The sequence below is a fragment of the Mercenaria mercenaria genome, chromosome 13 (assembly GCF_021730395.1).
Source record: "Mercenaria mercenaria strain notata chromosome 13, MADL_Memer_1, whole genome shotgun sequence".
Taxonomy (NCBI): Eukaryota; Metazoa; Mollusca; class Bivalvia; order Venerida; family Veneridae; genus Mercenaria; species Mercenaria mercenaria.
In genome coordinates this window covers 79,861,933-79,882,507 of record NC_069373.1, presented here as the reverse complement: position 1 = coordinate 79,882,507, position 20,575 = coordinate 79,861,933, and the positions used below count along the sequence as shown (strand labels likewise).

The following is a 20,575-nucleotide window of genomic DNA, read 5'->3' as shown; positions in this document are numbered from 1 at the left end:
GATAAATATTCATGGAAGGTTTAAATTAACAAAAAAAAAGAAAAATGAAAATAATTTTTTGTGGGGTGGGGAAGTTAGGGAGGGGGTGTAACCAGGGTGGTGGGGGTGACCGGGTGTGGGTAGACAACTTCACATGTTGATAATAAATGTCCATGGAAAAAAAATGAAATTCTGCCAATTGATTAGTTTCTTATGTAGAAATATGTGGATTTTTAAACAATTAAAGGGCAATAACTCTGAAGTTACTAAAGAGATCCTGACGAAATTCTGTGTGCACTACCACATTATGGTGATCTAATTTCAATTTAAGTTTCACAGTTCTAGGTCGAATATGTCACAAGTTATGAAGCAGAGATTGCCATGTTTATAGTACCCTATATAGCTCACTAGAAACAACTAAGGGTCATAACTCTGGTGTTACTTGACGGGCCTCATTTCCCTATAGTGGTGAACACGTACATGTATATAAAGTTTCATTTAAATATCCCAAACCATTTCCTAGATTATGGCTCCGGACGGACGGACGGAAAGACGGATGAAAGGACGACGCCAAAACTATATCCATCCGCCTTCGGCGGGGATAATAAAATAAAACTTATATATAACAAATAATCAAAAGGGGCAAAACATAACAAAATCCAACAAAATATGAACACAACATGTACATTATTTGTAAATATGCTAAATGCAGCTTTTAATATAGTATATGTGTTGCATGTTTAATATAGTCCATTTGGTTTAAGCAGGCAAGAAAAGGGAGGGACAGTTCTGTTAGAATTATCGGCACTACGTCACAAAATAACCAAAACTACAAGCCAGAAACACACTAAATGAGAAGGGAGGACAGAAGCTTGGTCTCCAACCCCACGACCGAATGCCTACAATCAAGTGTAAAATCATAACAAGAGCTGTCTGATGACAGCGCGCTCGACTGTTCAAAGAACTGATTGAAAAATGGGGTCAAATTATTTCCACGGATATTCAGACAAAAGAAATAAATAGATAAGACAAACAATGTTCCTGTATTACTTTGATTTCGATAAGTCTTGCACTAAATGGCAATATATGAGCCAATTTCAAAGTCCAAAAATGGCCATAATTCAGTCAAAATAGTTATGTACTCTTGCCTACAGATGGAAATCATAATGATAAACAAGTGTTCAAAGTTTAAAAGCCATATGTCAAATAGTTTTGACAAAACATGGACTTGTATGAAAACAGAACCAATTTCAAAGTCCAAAAAGGGCCATTATTCAGCCAAAATAGATGACAGAGTTATGTTCTCTTTCCTACAGATAGAGACTATTATACTAAACAAGTGATAAAAGTTTCAAAGCCATATGTCAAACACTTTACAAAAAATATGAAATGGTACGAAAAACTTAACCAAGATTTCTAAGTCAAAAGGGGCCATAATTTAGCCAAAATCCTTGATGGAGTTATGTACTCTTGCCTATAACTGGACATGGTGATGGTAAACAGGTGTTGAAAGTTTCAAAGCTTTATCTCAAAAGACTTTGTTAAAATATGAACTGGTACGAATTATTAACCCAGATTTCTAAGTCAAAAAGGGCCATAATTCAGCCAAAATCCTTGATGGAGTTATGTGCTCTTGCCTATAACTGGACATGGTGATGGTAAACAAGTGTTGAAAGTTTAAAAGCTTTATCTCAAAAGACTTTGTCTAAATATGAACTGGTACGAAAAACTTAACCAAGATTTCTAAGTCGAAAAGGGCCATAATTCAGCCAAAATCCTTGATGGAGTTATGTACTCTTGCCTATAACTGGACATGGTGATGGTAAACAAGTGTTGAAAGTTTCAAAGCTTTATCTCAAAAGACTTTGTCTAAATATGAACTGGTACGAAAAACTTAACCAAGATTTCTAAGTCGAAAAGGGCCATAATTCCGCCAAAATCCCTGATGGAGTTATGTACTCTTGCCTATAACTGGCCATGGTGATGGTTAACAAGCGTTGAAAGTTTCAAAGCTTTATCTTAAAAGACTTTGTCAAAATATGAACTGGTACGAAAAACTTAACCATGATTTCTAAGTCAAAAGGGGCCATAATTAAGCCAAAATCCTTGATGGAGTTATGTGCTCTTGCCTATAACTGGCCATGATGATGGTAAACAAGTGTTGAAACTTTCAAAGCTTTATCTCAAAAGACTTTGTCAAAATGTGGACTGGTACGAAAAACTTAACCAAGGTGTGACGCCGACGCTGTGGTGAGTAGGATAGCTCTACTTATTCTTCGAATAGTCGAGCTAAAAACTGTCCTATTAATGTACCATCTGGGTGTAAAAGTGACAAAAAGTTTCCATGGAAGAAAGAAAGGCAACTAGGCTCCAAATAAGTTCTCTTAACCCTTACCATGCTAAATTTCTATAATGAACTTGTCCATCTCTCAACTTTGACTGTATACGATTTACTGTTAAAAGGGGTGCTTACCAAAAAGATACTGATTGAATAGGGAACAGTGCAGACCATGATTAGCAAGCTGATCTTGGTCTGCACTGGTCGCAAAGGCAGAAACACTTGCCACCAGCGGGCTAAGTTTATATATATATTATTTGAAGTTAACTGCATCACAGTGCACAGTCTAAAAAATGAGCATATGATCATCTTCTGAAAACAGCTTTTTGAGGAGCAAAATGATCGATCCTGGTAAAATATTTGGAAAACTAGATGTGTGTCCATAGGACACTAGTGCCCTAACCACCCCCTATCACTGTACACGGTTTCATGACTCAAAGTTTTGTTTGCTTACTTATTTTGGGTTTAATGCCGTTTTTCAACAGTATTTCATTTATGTAACGGCGGGCAGTTAACCGAACCAGTGTTCCCGGATTCTGTACCAGAAAAAATATGTTTTCCGCAAGTAACTGCCAACTTCCCACATGATTCTGAGGTGGAGGACGAATGATTTCGGACACAACGTCTTTTATAAAATTGTCAACGAGAACATAAGCCATGCCCATGAATCAAATTCACGGCCCTGCAATCTGTAGCTCCGCGCTCTCTCTATTGAGTTAAGCAGACAGACTGTAAGATATTCTCTAGGTGAAATATTTTATGCAACATAAACTTTTAAGACCTTCATGTGTATTTTAAAAGGACTATAACTCTGGTCAAGCTGGGTGAAATCACAAACAAAACACCAGGTGCACAGCACAGGTTATAATACAACCCTCTATGTTTTATGACTCTAGGTCAAATGCTTTTTGGGATACCTGTGTGACAAAAACTTTTATGCCCTTAATCCAAAATGTTTGACTAAGGGTCCTAATTTTGGTTTTGCAGCGATAAATCGGAAACATTAAACCCAGGGGCACAAATATACATGCTGAATATGTTTCATGACTTTAGGTCAAATATTGTTTTGACATATGCAACACAGACTTTATTAAAGCATGTGTATTTTCCACTAAGTTAAGGACCATTACTCTGGTCTTGGTTTGTTTTGGGTTTAACGCCGTTTTTCAACAGAATTTCAGTCATGTAACGGTCTTTGTTTGTTTTGGGTTTAACGCCGTTTTTCAACAGAATTTTAGTCATGTAACGGGGAGCAGTTAACCTAACCAGTGTTCCTGGATTCTGTACCAGTACAAACCTGTTCTCCGCAAGTAACTGCCAACTTCCCCACATGAATCAGAGGTGGAGGACTAATGATTTCAGACACAATGTCGTTTATTAAACAGTCTCGGAGAACATACGCCCCGCCCGAGGATCGAACTCCCGACCCCACGATCCGTAGATACGTGCAACACATATTTCAAGGTTCTTGAATATTTCTCGCATATTTTTTTTACCAAGTTAAGGGTCATAACTCTGGTGTGGCTGTAAGAAATCACAATTAAAACGTCAGGTGCACAATTTCACAAACTGAATGACAATCGTTTGAGGTTTGATGACTCTGGGTCAAATACTTTTTGAGATAGGCACAACACAAGTTCGGACGGACAGGCAGACAAGGGCAACTCAAAGTGCGCACCCCCCCCCCCCACTCCCACTCCAATAATTGATGGTGACAACTCCGCTAAAACTTTATTGTAGGCTCGGGTAACACTGATGAGAAAAGCATGCATGATTCCTACAGATGAATTCGTCAGTGGTCGTGCAATAATTTGAAAAGAAAAGTGTGTAAAGATCAAACCAAGAAAAGTTCTGGGGAAAGAGTGACATTTTCTGTAGTGAACTTTATCAACAAACTGGCGACTTTTTAAAAAAGTTAAAAGCAACAGAATTTCCCAAGGTAAAATATGTTGATAAAGCTACAGATAGAAAAAGAACAATCTCTTCTACCAGTACTAATTACTTTCTAAGCAAAATCAACAATAACAGAGCAAAAAGGAAATTTTGCAATTTAAAGTCGGAGTTTCACACTTTAAACATTGATAAATATAGGTCCAGGCATAGTAATACATTTCTATATGTTTGATAATAACGTACATGTGGTTCAAATCAAGTCCATTAAGTTATATTAACACTGCCTATACATGAAGTAACTGCTGAAGGGAAACAACTATAATGATACCAATAATGAATCGAATCTTTTCAGTACAATGAAATATACATGGAAATATTAACCTGAAATTATAATTCATCTAAAACTATGAATAATATAATTTTTGATCTTTGAGTTAGGGTTTGCATGCATTATATGTGGTGTGAATTTCACCTTCTTATGTATGGTGAAAAATTCTCAAAATGCGAGCTCGAAATATTTTTTCTATCATATTACCTAGCAACGTAGTTTTAATACCAAGATAGCCCAGTTTCTAAACTGCACATTGCAGATGATTTGATTTTATAAAGACAATTTCATTTAAAATCAGGTTCAAAATCTGACATATTCAGAACGTCCATTAGGTTTTTCCATTATTTGAGTGCCTTCCCAGCTTTTAGCCCCAAATGACTAAGTTTCAAATTTAACTACCTAGATAATGTAAGACAAACCATCTGACAGAATGATCCCAAGCAGAATTTCTATGGTTTGACACTGTGTCCTTGTCTTTGATTTTAGATGATCCAGTTTCAAAACAGACATAAATCAAAGAGCTATAAAAATTTTATACTTCTTTGCATAAATGAAGAGAAATATTCTGATCAAGTTTCATGTAGGTAAGTTTGTAAACAAGGGCAATGATGGACCTTTGACCTACTGGCCAAGTTCTGAATATACTTGAATAGTGTTGAAGTTGTATGAAGTACAAATCTGACCCTTGAGCATCATTTGTGACCTTGACCTAGTTCATGTATTTTGTACACTGCCTCATGGCCATCTACCAATATGGCAAGTTTAAAGTCAAGATGAACATTTAAACCAGGTAACATGCAGATCAGATAAAAATGTGATTCCTGACCTGTTTGCAAAGTTTTGTGATGTAACTGAACATAGAGATCTATTTTTTGACACAAGATCATGATCCAAACATACTTAGATAATATTTAAAGGCAAACATCCTGATCCTGTTTTATTTCTGATCCTGTTTTATTAAGATTGGGCCGAAACACAGTGTTTACAGCACTGTGTACCGGTCCTGCAATAAACCACTAAGGACCGCTAAGGACCACTAAGGAGGCACAAAGGACCACTAAGGACCTCTAATTGAGCACTAAGGACCACTAAGGGGTGACTTAGGGTACAATAAGGACCCTAAAGAAAAATCTAAGGAATAAATGGTAAAATAAAAAAGATATGAGTAAATTATTTCAGGCAGTTTTCTTTATACCATCAAGTGAATAGAAATATCTAAATATATTGAATCTAAAATATATGTCTTCGAATATAGAAGCTTATATGATAACTTTGTACAGAAATTAATATCAATAATTAATTTGTCATAAATAATTCCCTTTCTAAGAAATGAGTATATTTTGCAGATTTCTTGATTGCATCCATTCAAGCTGTCTGTTTGATAAAATCTTTCAATTATATTAAATTGTTGCTCTGTTGTATTGTAAACACTGTTACAAACAACTATTCAGTGGAAAATGATATTTAATTAGTCCTTTGTAGCCTACAAATTGAAGGTACACTTATAAATGGCTTTTGTACCTTTTTTCTCCTTCTCAAAGTAAGTAATTCCAATTGCAATTAATTTTATCTATGTGATTAAGTGTCAATCACACCTTGGACGTTTAAATTGTCTGTACAAGATATTGCAGCTGAAGAGAAATAGCATAAAATGCAAGGACCAGCCTTGCAGTCTCTTGATCTGGAGTCTTATGGTATTTGTGTAAGCTAACTAGTTGAGCCCCAGTAATATATTCTTCTCTTTATCGAAAAGATATCTGGCTTATTCCTGGAGGGATTAAGGTTAATGATACAGTAGTTTTTTTTACAATCAATGACATGTTTGTTGCTTTAGTAACAGGAATCATATCTCCCCTATTCTGTCTTCCTGCACCTCTTGCCCTCTTTCCCCGAGCTTGGCCCACCAATGGGGGTGTTACTGGGTCCACATTTTGTCCCTCACCACAGAGCCTTTGAACCAGTTCAAATCTCATATAAGTGATGCTATCTGGCATTAATATTGGGTTGTGTGTGAAAATAATCTCACCATCTTCTTCCAATATTGAATAATCAACAGGCTTCCATACATCCTCAGTTTCCAACATTTTCTTGCAAGTTTCGTACATTGACATGACCCCCATAGAACGAGGCTGTATGCTCATTTTAACAGTCTTGATGTATTTTATCAATGGACCTTTCAAAGAATGTAACCGTATATCTTCAGTAGTCAAAATAAACATACAGCATTTTTGGTCAAATCCACCTGGGACACGATCGGGATCTGGGTAAGAATTAAAAATATTTTCAGTCATTATTCCTCCATTTCTCGGGTTAGCACTAAACTTTTCTATCCGTAAGTTTTTGTCATCATCTTTATCCGTGATATACTGAGACAGAAATAAACTGTCTTCTGGAGTAAGTACACACTTAGGTTGTACCTCTTCTGTGAACTCTTCAATGGACATTAAAGGAAATCGAATCTTGTAAACTGTATCTCTAATATGTGTCTGAAGATTTTCTGGCCTTGGTTCTTCATTATTTAATATACACTGGTTCTCGGCCCATTTCACAACCGCTCTGAATGCTAGTATTTCTTCCCCTGTAAGACTGTCACTGTCTAATATTACTGTTAAACTTTTTGTTGACAGTTTGAGGAAGTTTTCAGTTGTGAATACCTTCCATGCATGGCGCCAGATATACTCCAAACATGCTGTTGATACAAGATCCTCCATATCATAACCCTGTACTCTTTCATATATATCACATACATTTATTGCATCCACTGATTTCAAAAGGAACTGGACACACTGCTCGTGTAGACCTTCTAGCATAAACTTCTTTGCGGCATACAACAACTGGAAAACATTCTCCTCATTAAGGTGGAGTTCATCAGTGTAAAGAAACCTGTTAGAAAAGAAAATAACATTGAGTAGAAAAGTTATAATTTAATCGTCACCTACGGGCAAGAAATGGAGAAACGTTTCTTTATTTCAATGTTTGCCTCTGTTTTTGCGCAGTGGTGACTATTTCTGAGTATCTAATCACCCTTTTGAACTCATGCAATTTAATCTTGAGTATTTCTTTCCCTTCTTTAAAATTATCATTCACATACAGGTACCAGAAAGAAGTCATATGTTGATCTAGATTACAAAAATGCCACATTAAGTGGAAAAACTGTTAATTTAACTGAACTTTATATGTAGAAAGTATTTCATAAACTGTAGCAGTAAGTGTTTGATTCACAAGTGATAAATCTAATTTCATTTGATCTGCCCTTGTGCTATTTGATGTTGGTGATGATAAGGAATAATTATTTTAAGTTCTAAGGTATAACAGATATAAAGTGAAAGTGCATCAAAACTTTAACGAATATGTGGACGCAGGAGTCAAGTTGAATAGCTCTTCATATACTTTGTATATTCAAGCTGCTAAAAATACCAAAAGATATAAGCACATTTCTCTTTAACTTATGATATGGTTCTTCAAAATTAGAAATCTATGAGACAAAGAACAATCAACCATAACTTATAACAAGATCTGTCCATGAGACAGTCCACAAAGTCTTGTCAGTTCATTACAGGAGGTTCTTTAGATACTTTGTTTCTATTTTCAGCTCCAAGTGGAACCATTTGAATTACATTGTAAGTTGAGGGAAAAACATACATTGATACTACAGACCAAGTTCTATGTTGATCAAATAAGTGGCTCATGAGAAGTTGTTTTAAGGTTTTTTCTATTTTTAGTATATACAAAATGCACCAAAATTAAGCTGAAATTGTAAGTAAACATGGGACATAATTCATAAATATAGGTGAGAGAGTTAGTGTCCTTGTAGCATATGAGTTGAGTAATGATGTGGGGAACAATCATTTTAAATTTGAATCAAATCCATTTGGTAATAACAGAGATTGAGTGAAAGTGCATCTGATTCAAAATTTTAACCTGTAATCGTAAGTAAAAGGAGGGGGGAATAATTCATGAAATATTGGTGCCAGAGTTATGACTCTTGTGTTGAATAATGTGGGCTATGATGTGCAACAATTATTTCGAATAAAATTCCCTCTGTAATAACACAGATATAGTAACAAGAGCTGTCACAGGAGACAGCGCGCTCGACTATTTCGATGCTGGATAGTGAAACTGGGCACATCTGAGGAAACTAGAGCTGTCACTGGAGTGTTTAATGACTCCAATTATGGATGAAGATATTGCACAATAGCATGAGTCTATGTCAAAAATATCAACTTAAAGTAATAAGAGAGGTAAAGATAAAATGTATCAAAACATTATATAAGTATATCCTAAGCAAAAAGGGGCATAATTCATTAAATATTGGTGCCAGAGTTATGCACCTTGTGTCATATGGTGTGGGTGATGATGTTGAACAACTATTTTAAGTTTAAATCAAATCCATTCAGTAATAACAGAGACAGAGTGAAAGTGCATCAAAACTTTAACCTAAAATTCTAAGTAAAAAGGGGAAATAATTCATAAAAAATTGGTCCCAAAGTTATGCACCTTGTGTCATATGATAAGGGTAATGATGTTGAACAATTGTTTAAGCTTGAATCAGATCCATTCAGTAATAACAGAGATAGAGTGAAAGTGCATAAAACTTTAACCTGAAATTCTAATTAAAAAGGGGACATGAAAAAGTGGGCCAGAGTTATGCATCTTGTGTCATATGATGTGGGTGATGATGCTGAACAACTATTTTAAGTTTGAATCAAATCCATTCAGTAATAACAGAGATAGAGTGAAAGTGCATCAAAACTTTAACCTGAAAATCTAAGTGAAAAGGGGGTATAATTCATGAAATATTGGTGCCAGAGTTATGGCCCTTATGTCAGATGATGTGGATGATGATGAGGAACAAGTATTTCAAGTTTGAATCAAATCCACCAAGTAATTACAGAGATAAGTTGAAAAAAGAGAAAGTGTAAAAAAACTTTAACCAAGGTGGGTACGCGGAAAGACGCCGACGCCGGGTCGAGTAGGATAGCTCTCCTTATACTTCATATAGTCGAGCTAAACATGCATCAAAAGTAACAAAAAAAAAAGAACGTAAAAATTGGTGGGGGGGGGGGGAATTCAAGAAAATTTGGTACTAGAGACATAGATCTTGTGTCATATGATACCCTTATTTCAAATCCATTTCGGAATAACACAGATAGAGTGAAGTGCACTGAAACTTTAACCTGAAATTCTAAGTAAAAAGGGAGGATAATTCATAAAATATTATTCCAAGAATATATGGCCCTTGTGCAATATGATGTGTTAATGAGTAAGAACTATTTTAAGTCTGAAGCAAATCCATTCAGTAATTACAGAGAAAAGAGAAAGTGCATCGAAACTTTAACCACGGTGTAGATGTGGAAGGACGCCAGATCGAGTAGGATAGCTCTTCATATACTTCTCTGTTGAGCTTAAAATTACCTAAGATGTTCTATAACATTATTTCTGGATAGTCATGTTAAAAGTTACCTAAGATGTTCTTTAACATTATTTCTGGATAGTCATGTTAAAAGTTACATAAGAAGATGTGCCATAAGACCCATGTTAAAAATTACCTATGATGTTCTATAACATTATTTCTGGATAGTCATGTTAAAAGTTACATAAGAAGATGTGCCATAAGACCCATGTTAAAAATTACCTAAGATGTTCTATAACATTATTTCTGGATAGTCATGTTAAAAGTTACATAAGAAGATGTGCCATAAGACCCATGTTAAAAATTACCTAAGATGTTCTATAACATTATTTCTGGATAGTCATGTTAAAAGTTACATAAGAAGATGTGCCATAAGACCCATGTTAAAAATTACCTAAGATGTTCTATAACATTATTTCTGGATAGTCATGTTAAAAGTTACATAAGATGTTCTATAACATTATTTCTGGATAGTCATGTTAAAAGTTACCTAAGATGTTCTATAACATTATTTCTGGATAGTCATGTTAAAAGTTACCTAAGACCCATGTTAAAAATTACCTAAGATGTTCTATAACATTATTTCTGGATAGTCATGTTAAAAGTTACATAAGAAGATGTGCCATAAGACCCATGTTAAAATTACCTAAGATGTTCTATAACATTATTTCTGGATAGTCATGTTAAAAGTTACATAAGAAGATGTGCCATAAGACCCATGTTAAAAAATTACCTAAGATGTTCTATAACATTATTTCTGGATAGTCATGTTAAAAGTTACATAAGAAGATGTGCCATAAACCCATGTTAAAAATTACCTAAGATGTTCTATAACATTATTTCTGGATAGTCATGTTAAAAGTTACATAAGAAGATGTGCCATAAGACCCATGTTAAAAATTACCTAAGATGTTCTATAACATTATTCTGGATAGTCATGTTAAAAGTTACATAAGAAGATGTGCCATACGACCCATGTTAAAAATTACCTAAGATGTTCTATAACATTATTTCTGGATAGTCATGTTAAAAGTTACATAAGAAGATGTGCCATAAGACCCATGTTAAAAATTACCTAAGATGTTCTATAACATTATTTCTGGATAGTCATGTTAAAAGTTACATAAGAAGATGTGCCATAAGACCCATGTTAAAAATTACCTAAGATGTTCTATAACATTATTTCTGGATAGTCATGTTAAAAGTTACATAAGAAGATGTGCCATAAGACCCATGTTAAAAATTACCTAAGATGTTCTATAACATTATTTCTGGATAGTCATGTTAAAAGTTACATAAGAAGATGTGCCATAAGACCCATGTTAAAAATTACCTAGATGTTCTATAACATTATTTCTGGATAGTCATGTTAAAAGTTACATAAGAAGATGTGCCATAAGACCCATGTTAAAAATTACATAAGATGTTCTATAACATTATTTCTGGATAGTCATGTTAAAAAGTTACATAAGAAGATGTGCCATAAGACCCATGTTAAAAATTACCTAAGATGTTCTATAACATTATTTCTGGATAGTCATGTTAAAAGTTACATAAGAAGATGTGCCATAAGACCCATGTTAAAAATTACCTAAGATGTTCTATAACATTATTTCTGGATAGTCATGTTAAAGTTACATAAGAAGATGTGCCATAAGACCCATTTAAAAAATTACCTAAGATGTTCTATAACATTATTTCTGGATAGTCATGTTAAAAGTTACATAAGAAGATGTGCCATAAGACCCATGTTAAAAATTACCTAAGATGTTCTATAACATTATTTCTGGATAGTCATGTTAAAAGTTACATAAGAAGATGTGCCATAAGACCCATGTTAAAAATTACCTAAGATGTTCTATAACATTATTTCTGGATAGTCATGTTAAAAGTTACATAAGAAGATGTGCCATAAGACCCATGTTAAAAATTACATAAGATGTTCTATAACATTATTTCTGGATAGTCATGTTAAAAAGTTACATAAGAAGATGTGCCATAAGACCCATTGAAAAATTACCTAAGATGTTCTATAACATTATTTCATGGATAGTCATGTATAAGTTACATAAGAAGATGTGCCATAAGACCCAGTTAAAAATACCTAAGATGTTCTATAAACATTATTTGGATATCCATGTAAAAGATTAACATAAGAAGATTGGCCAATAAGACCCTGTTCAAAATTAGCTAAGATGTTCTATAACATTATTTCTGGATATCCATGTTATAAAAGTTACATAAGAAGATGTGCCATAAGACCATGTTAAAAAATTACCTAAGATGTTCTATAACATTAATTCTGGATAGTCATGTTAAAAGTTACATAAGAAATGTGCCATACGATCCCATGTATAAAAATTACCTAAGATGTTCATAACATATTTCTGGAAGTCATGTTAAAAGTTACATGAAAAGATGTGCCATATGACCATGTTAAAATTACTAGATGTGTCTAAACATTATTTCATGGATCAATCATGTTAAAAGTTACATAGAAGATAGTGCCATAAACCCATGTTAAAAAATTACCTAAAGGTTTAATACATTATTTGGATAGTCATGCTTAAAAGTTACATAAGAAAGATGTTGCCATAATACCCAGTTTAAAATAATTACAAAGAATGTTCATAACATAATTTCTGGATATCAGTTAAAAGTTCATAAGAAGGATGTGCCATATAACCCATGTTCAAAAATACATAAGATAGATACTAAACATTATTTGGATAGTCAAGTAAAATTACATAAGAAGATTGCCATAAGACCCATGTTAAAATTACCTAAGATGTTCTATAACATTATTTCTGGATAAGTCATGTTAAAATTACATAAGAAATGTGCCAATATAGGCCCATGTTAAAAATTCCTAATGATGTTTTATAAACATTATTTCTGGATAGTCATGTTAAAAGTTACATAAGAAGATGTGCCTTAAGACCCATGTTTAAAAATTACCTAAGATGTTCTATAACATTATTTCTGGATAGTCATGTTAAAAGTTACATAAGAGATGTTCCATAATGACCCATGTTAAAAGTTACCTAAGATGTTCTATAACATTATTTCTGGATAGTCATGTTAAAAGTTACATAAGAAGATGTGTCCATATTGAACCCATGTTAAAATTACCTAAGATGTTCTATAACATTATTTCTGGATAGTCATGTTAAAAGTTACATAAGAAATGTGCCATAAGCATTATTCATGTTAAAAATTACCTAAGATGTTCTATAACATTATTTCTGGATAGTCATGTTAAAAGTTACATAAGAAGATGTGCCATAGACCCATGTTAAAAATTACCTAAGATGTTCTATAACATTATTTCTGGATAGTCATGTTAAAAGTTACTAAGAAGATTGCCATAACACGATGTTAAAATTACCTAAGAAGTTCTATAACATTATTTCTGGATAGTCATGTTAAAAGTTACATAAAAGATGTGCATAAACCACATGTTAAAATTACCTAAGATGTTCTATAACATTATTTCTGGATAGTCATGTTAAAAGTTACATAAGAAGATGTGCATAACAAGGACCCATGTTAAAAATTACCTAAGATGTTCTATAACATTATTTCTGGATAGTCATGTTAAAAGTTACCTAAGATGTTCTATAACATTATTTCTGGATAGTCATGTTAAAAGTTACATAAGAAGATGTGCCATAAACCCATGTATTAAAATTACCTAAGATGTTCTATAACATTATTTCTGGATAGTTATGTTAAAAGTTACATAAGAGATATGCCATAGATACCCATGTTAAAAATTACACTAAGAAGTTCTATAACATTATTTCTGGATAGTCATGTTAAAAGTTACATAAGAAGATGTGCCATAAGACCCATGTTAAAAATTACCTAAGATGTTCTATAACATTATTTCTGGATAGTCATGTTAAAAGTTACATAAGAAGATGTGCCATAAGACCCATGTTAAAAATTACCTAAGAAGAAGTTCCATAATGCCCTTGCTAACGTCATCAAAATGAACCTCAAATGACTCGCTGTCAATCATGGCTTCAAACACCTCACTACGCATCCGCAGAACAAACTTATGGGCTGGCAGTCTTGCTGATCCTTCATCTTTAAAAGTAAGCCAGACGTCAGCTAAGGTTTCTGACAGACACAAATAGTGTAGACATCCCATGGCAGACTTCTTGCCTCTCCATTTCACTTGTCCCTCTGTTGCCATTTCACAATCGCACTGAAAATAATAAATTGTAATACAGACAAATGGGAAAAAGGGTTATGGAACCTTCACAGTGCTTATCAGCTCATAAAGTGAATAAGTGCGTGAAGTTTCAATCCTTTCCCATAAGTGGATAATGAAATACCAGCTTACATACAAAAACTTAACCAAAAACTGCTAAGTCGAAAAAGGGGCATAATTTTTAAAAATTTGCAAAGTTATGGGACCTATACAGTGCAAGTCAGATCATGACAGTGAACAAGTGTGTGAAGTTTCAATCCATTCCCATTAGTGTGTACTGAGATACCAGCTTACATACAAAACCTTAACCAAGAATTTCTAAGTCGAAAAGGGGGCATAATTTCATAACAAGAGGACCATGATGGTCCTGAATCGCTCACCTGTTCCCACATGACCCAGTTTTGAGTATGACGTCGTTTTTTCTATTATTTGACATAGTGACCTAGTTTTTGAGCTCATCTGACCCAGTTTTGAACTTGACCTAGATATCATCAAGATAAAAATTCTGACCAATTTTCATGAAGATCTATTGAAAAATATGGCCTCTAAAGAGGTCAAAAGATTTTTCTAATTTTAGACCTACTGACCTAGTTTTTGACCGCAGTTGACCCAGTTTCAAATCTGAATTAGATATCATCAAGATGAACATTCAGACCAACTTTCATACAGATCCCGTGAAAAGTATGGCCTCTAGAGAGGTCATAAGGTTTTTTTATTACTTGACCTACTGACCTAGTTTTTGAAGGCACGTGACCCAGTTTCAAACCTGACCTAGATATCATCAAGGTGAACATTCTAACCAATTTTCATGAAGATCCATTCAAGGGTATGGCCTCTAGAGAGGTCACAATGTTTTTCTATTTTAAGACCTACTGACCTAGTTTTTGATCGCAGTTGACCCAGTTTCAAACTTGACCTATATATCATCAAGATAAACATTCAGACCAACTTTCATACAGATCCCATGAAAAATTTGACGTCTAGAGAGGTCACAAGGTTTTTTCATTATTTGACCTACTGACCTACATTTTGAAGACACGTGACCCACTTTCAAACTTGACCTAGATATCATCAAGATGAACATTCTGACCAATTTTTATGAAGATCCATTCACATGTATGGCCTCTAGAGAGGTCACAAGGTTTTTCTATTTTTAGACCTACTGACCTAGTTTTTGACCGCACGTGACCCGGTTTCGAACTTGACCTAGATATCATCAAGATGAACAATCAGACCAACTTTCATACAGATCCCATGAAAAATATGGCCTCTAGAGAGGTCACAAGGTTTTTCTATTATTTGACCTACTGACCTAGTTTTTGATGGCACGTGACCCAGTTTCAACCTTGACCTAGATATCATCAAGGAGAACATTCTGACCAATTTTCATGAAGATCTCATGAAATATATGGCCTCTAGAGAGGTCACAAGGTTTTTCTATTTTTAGACCTACTGACCTAGTTTTTGACCACACGTGACCCACTTTCGAACTTGACCTAGATATCATCAAGGTGAACATTCAGACCAACTTTCATAAAGATCCCATGAAAAATATGGCCTTTAGAGAGTTCACAAGGTTTTTCTATTATTTGACCTACTGACCTAGTTTTTGAAGGCACGTGACCCAGTTTCGAACTTGGCCTAGATATCATCAAGGTGAACATTCTGACCAATTTTCATGAAGATCTTGTGAAATATATGGCCTCTAGAGAGGTCACAATGTTTTTCTATTTTTAGACCTACTGACCTAGTTTTTGACCGCACATGACCCACTTTCGAACTTGACCTAGATATCATCAAGATGAACATTCAGACCAACTTTCATACAGATCCCATGAAAAATATGGCCTTTAGAGAGGTCACAAGGTTTTTCTATTATTTGACCTACTGACCTAGTTTTTGAAAGCACGTGACCCAGTTACAAACTTGACCTAGATATCATCAGGGTGAACGTTCTGACCAATTTTCATGAAGATCTTGTGAAATATATGGCCTCTAGAGAGGTCACAAGGTTTTTCTATTTTTAGACCTACTGACCTAGTTTTTGATGGCACGTGACCCAGTTTCAAACTTGACTTAGATATCATCAAGGTGAACATTCTGACCAATTTTCATGAAGTTCTTGTGAAATATATGGCCTCAAGAGAGGTCACAAGGTTTTTCTATTTTTAGACCTACTGACCTAGTTTTTGAAGGCACGTGACCCAGTTTCGAACCTGACCTAGATATCATCAAGATGAACATTCTGACCAACTTTCATAAAGATCCCACAAAAAATGTGACCTCTTGAGTGGTCACAAGCAAAAGTTTACGGACGCACGCACGGACGGACGCACGGACGCTGCGTGATCACAAAAGCTCACCTTGTCACTATATGACAGGTGAGCTAAAAAAGCAAAATAGAGTTATGGAACCTGGCAATGTAGGTCAGTTTATCACAGTGAATAAGTGTGTGAAGTTTCAATCCATTCCCACAAGTCGTTACTGAGATACCAGCTTACATACAAAACCTTAACCAAGAATTTCTGAGTCGAAAAGGGGGCATAATTTTGTAAAAAAGCAAAATAGAGACTAAGAGTTATGAAACCTGTGCAATGTAGGTCAGTTTATCACAGTGAATAAGTGTGTGAAGTTTCAATCCATTCCCACAAGTGGTTACTGAGATACCAGCTTACATATAAAACCTTAACCAAATCGGGACGCGGACGCCGACGCAGACGCGGACGCCGACGCATGAGTGAGTCCAACAGCTCTACTATTCTATGAATAGTCGAGCTTAAAAAGAAAAAAAAAAACACTTTCAATGTGTGAGCAATTTTGGTCATTTTTATTGAAATTTTAGAGTTCTGAAACTGATATTTAAACCATTTTCATTGTAAAAAATACTAAATTGGCAGGCTGAAAATGCCATACAATGAAGTGCTACATGTAAATATGATACATCAGCTCCACTCTCCCAAAACATTTCTAAAAAATTTATCTATTAATCGAGGGCTTAGAGCGAAACTGGTCTATCTGTATATAGAAATAGAAGCAGATAGACCAGTTTCGCTCTAAGCCCTCGTAATGCATTTATGTGGAATATCAAATTAATTAATTTTATCTATTAATGCATTTATGTGGAATATCAAATTTATTATACCCTGTCCCCATTTTAACTTATTTCTTTGTCTAAGTAACCTGAATCAATGGAGCACTTACACTCAGTAGTTTGACAATAAATATGCACTGGTTGTGTAAACTTATTTAAACTACATTACAGCAGCTGCTGTCAATCTTTGCAAATTATGTTGAAAATAAGAAAACAACAATATGATTTAAAATACCTGTGTAAATTTTATCAAATTTCTTACTACTTTTTTCAATAGTTTACAAATCCCCTGCAGTATCTCTATTTTTCAGCCAATTGAAATAAAAATGTGTAGGTCCAATTGTAGTTTACACGTCTGCTGAACATATAAGTCAAATAACCTGTATTACCCAAAACTTACTACAGGGTATTCCCAAATTTCATATTCTTACATGTTTTTCTTGTAAAAAACTGCATGTTACCTTCATTTACATGTGGATGTAGGTAATTTTCTTTAAGCGGACTTCCTGAAAGTTGGGAAAAATGGCCAGACATTCGGTGTGTTATTAACTGGAAGTTTACAGGGGCTTTTTTTTGGTTCTGCATTACAAGTTCATTTTCAGTCCGGTGGATTGTTTTTTGGTCCGGCAGATTTTTAGACATTGCCAGTTTTGAACTTGGCATAGGAATCATCAAGATAAACATTCTAACCAAGTTTCACAAATACAGGGTCATAAATGTGGCCTCAAGAGTCACTGTGTTAACAATCTTTTCCTTTGATTTGATCAGGTGACCTAGCTTTTGACCCCATATGACCCAGTTTTGAACTTGGCATAGGAATCATCAAGATAAGCATTCTGACCAAGTTTCATGAAGATAGGGTCATAAATAATGTCTCTAGGATGTTAACATATGCTTTTCCTTTGATTTGACCTAGTTTTTGAACCCAAATGACTAAGTTTCTTATATTGCCTAGAGATCATCAAGATAAACAAACATTCTGTGCAAGTTTGTATCAGATAAAAGCATAAATGAAACCTCTATATGTCTGAAAGGGCAAAAATAGAAAATTTATTTTGCCCCTTTCAGAGACAGTACTTAACTCTAGAACCCATGATGGAATCTTGCCTGTTTTCGAAAGGAATCAAGCTTTTATTGTGACTTAAGTTGTATGTAAGTGCGATTAAATCAAATGTAAAGTATCACTTCTATCATGTTCACTAGGTAAAAATTAACAAATATTGACTCTTTCATGGTCAATTAGAGGCCATAACTCCTGGAATCCAAGATCTATTGTTGTTTAAGATATTTTGCAAGTTTGTATCAAATCAAACCATAAATGAAGTCTTTCTTAATATGGCTGCAAATGCCAAAATAGCAAATTTTGGCATCTTAAGAGGCCATAACTCTGGAACCCATGAGGAAATCTGGCCAGTTTTCGACAGGAACCGAGATATTACGCCAATACAAGTTGTGTGCAAGTTTGATTAAAATCAATTGAAAAATGTGGTCTCTATCATGTTTACAAGCTAAAATAGCAAATTTGGTCCTTTAATGGGCCGTAACTCTAGAAACCATGGGATCTGGCCAGTTTTCTAAAGGAACTGAGATATTATGCCAATACAAGTTGTGTGCTAGTTTGATTAAAATCAATTGCAAAATGTGGTCTCTATCATGTTCACACGAAATTGTGGACAGACCCCGATGGACAACAGACGAAGGGCGATCACAAAAGCTCACCTTGTCACTATGTGACAGGTAAGCTTAAAAGGATAGGCTACAAAAGCCAAAATAGCAAATTCTGGCATTTTAAGAGGCCATAACTCTGGAACCCATGATGGGATCTGGCCAGTTTTTTTTAAAAGGAACTGAGATATTATGCCAATACAAGTTGTGTGCAAGTTTGATGATTAAAAATGGTTACAAAATTGTGGACGGACGACAGACAAAACAAGTCTGCGCTAGATCGCGCTAAAGTAGACAGTCATCCGCAAATAGATGCACTTGGGATGTCACACTTTTGGGAAGATCATTGATATGACATAGGAAGAGAAGAGGACAAAGTACGGTTCCTTGGGGTACCCCCGAGTCAACTATACATGACGATGATGCTTCCCCTTCAACAATAACTCTTTGTTCGCGTTCCATGAATTCTATCCTTTCTGATGGAACGCGAACAAAGAGTTATTGCTTGAAGGGGAAGCATCATTGGGCAGACCACTGGGGAATGAGATTCAATGCAACAAAGTGTTACCTTATGTCAATTCATCGCAGCAAAGTACCATCAACTTACAGCTATACATTGAACAATCATTTTTTACAACAAGTAGAAGACAATCCATACTTGGGAGTTCAAATAAGTGACAATCTAAAATGGTCAACATACATTAAGTTATGATTAACAAAATTTGTAATCGCTCAAGTAGTTTACTTGGATTTATAAGAAGAAACTTACGACATAGTAATAAAGCCTTCAAAGAACAAGCATACATTTCCCTAGTTCGATCTGTGTTAGATTATGCAAGTGTTGTCTGGGACCCCCACCTCCAGAAAGACAGAGACAAGCTTGAGGGTGTACAAAGGCGCGCAGTGCGTTTCGTTTTTAACGATTATAGCCTTTATAGGCACAAAAGTAGTGTTTCTAACATGATGCGTGACCTGAAGTGGAAACCCTTAAAGGAGCGCCGACGAGACCAGCGCCTGGCATTCCTACATAAGAACGTCTACGACCTGGTGGCCGTCCCCGCTGATGATTTCCTGGAATATAACCCACGGCAACAACGAAGATCAAATTCTAAATAAATCAAACAAGTGACATGTAATACAGACATATACAAAAACTCATTTGTGCCTCAAACCATCCGCGATTGGGACCCATTAATTTACCAGACTCAGTTGTTACTTGTAAAAAAAAACGATATATTCAAACGTGCTCTCTTGGACCATAGATCGCGCGATTAACATCTTACATCAAGCGCACACACACCCTCGATAATTTTTGCTAATTAGTGAGACATTTTCGAGTATCGATACAGACGATCACAAAAGCTCACCCTGTCACTATGTGACAGATGAGCTAAATCCTAAGCTTAAAAGATTCGACCTATAACTTCAGCTTTTCTAATATTTTATTCCACAGGTCAGAAAATTCTACAAATTTTGTCAACATTCTGGTATGCTGCACCTGTTTTGTGGAATTTTAAGCTACAGAAATGCCCATGCCAAATGCTGTCAAAATTTTAAAACCAGATATTTTTTTGGAATGGAAATGATTGATCAATGTGTAAAATCTAGTTGTTGTTGTTTACTTTCGGTTTGTGAAAAGTCATTCT

At 34.8% G+C, this 20,575-nt stretch overlaps 1 protein-coding gene across 3 annotated transcripts; it reads right to left on the bottom strand.

The window, feature by feature from the left end:
• Window positions 1–1,638: 1,638 nt before the first annotated feature.
• LOC128548069 (BTB/POZ domain-containing protein 2-like) lies at window positions 1,639–20,575 on the bottom strand. 3 transcript variants are annotated; one of them, XM_053522443.1, is made up of 4 exons: window positions 20,552–20,575; window positions 19,498–19,611; window positions 13,908–14,167; window positions 1,639–7,424 (listed from the first exon to the last, which is right to left on the bottom strand). In XM_053522443.1, exons 3-4 carry the CDS (start codon window positions 14,153–14,155, stop codon window positions 6,284–6,286), a joined length of 1,389 nt encoding a protein of 462 aa, XP_053378418.1. In that variant the 5' UTR covers window positions 14,156–14,167; window positions 19,498–19,611; window positions 20,552–20,575; the 3' UTR covers window positions 1,639–6,283. The 3 variants fall into 3 exon arrangements, with proteins under 3 accessions (XP_053378418.1, XP_053378417.1, XP_053378419.1); XM_053522442.1 differs by having other exon boundaries at window positions 20,428–20,564; XM_053522444.1 differs by lacking the exon at window positions 19,498–19,611 and having other exon boundaries at window positions 20,428–20,564.

Coding starts and splice junctions, on each gene's coding strand:
- LOC128548069 (XM_053522443.1), bottom strand. CDS start 14,155: ATGGCAACAGAGGGACAAGTGAAATGGAGAGGCAAGAAGTCTGCCATG. Junction 7,425..13,907: donor ATTATGGAACTTCTTCTTAG/GTAATTTTTAAC, acceptor CTTTTCTAACAG/GTTTCTTTACACTGATGAAC.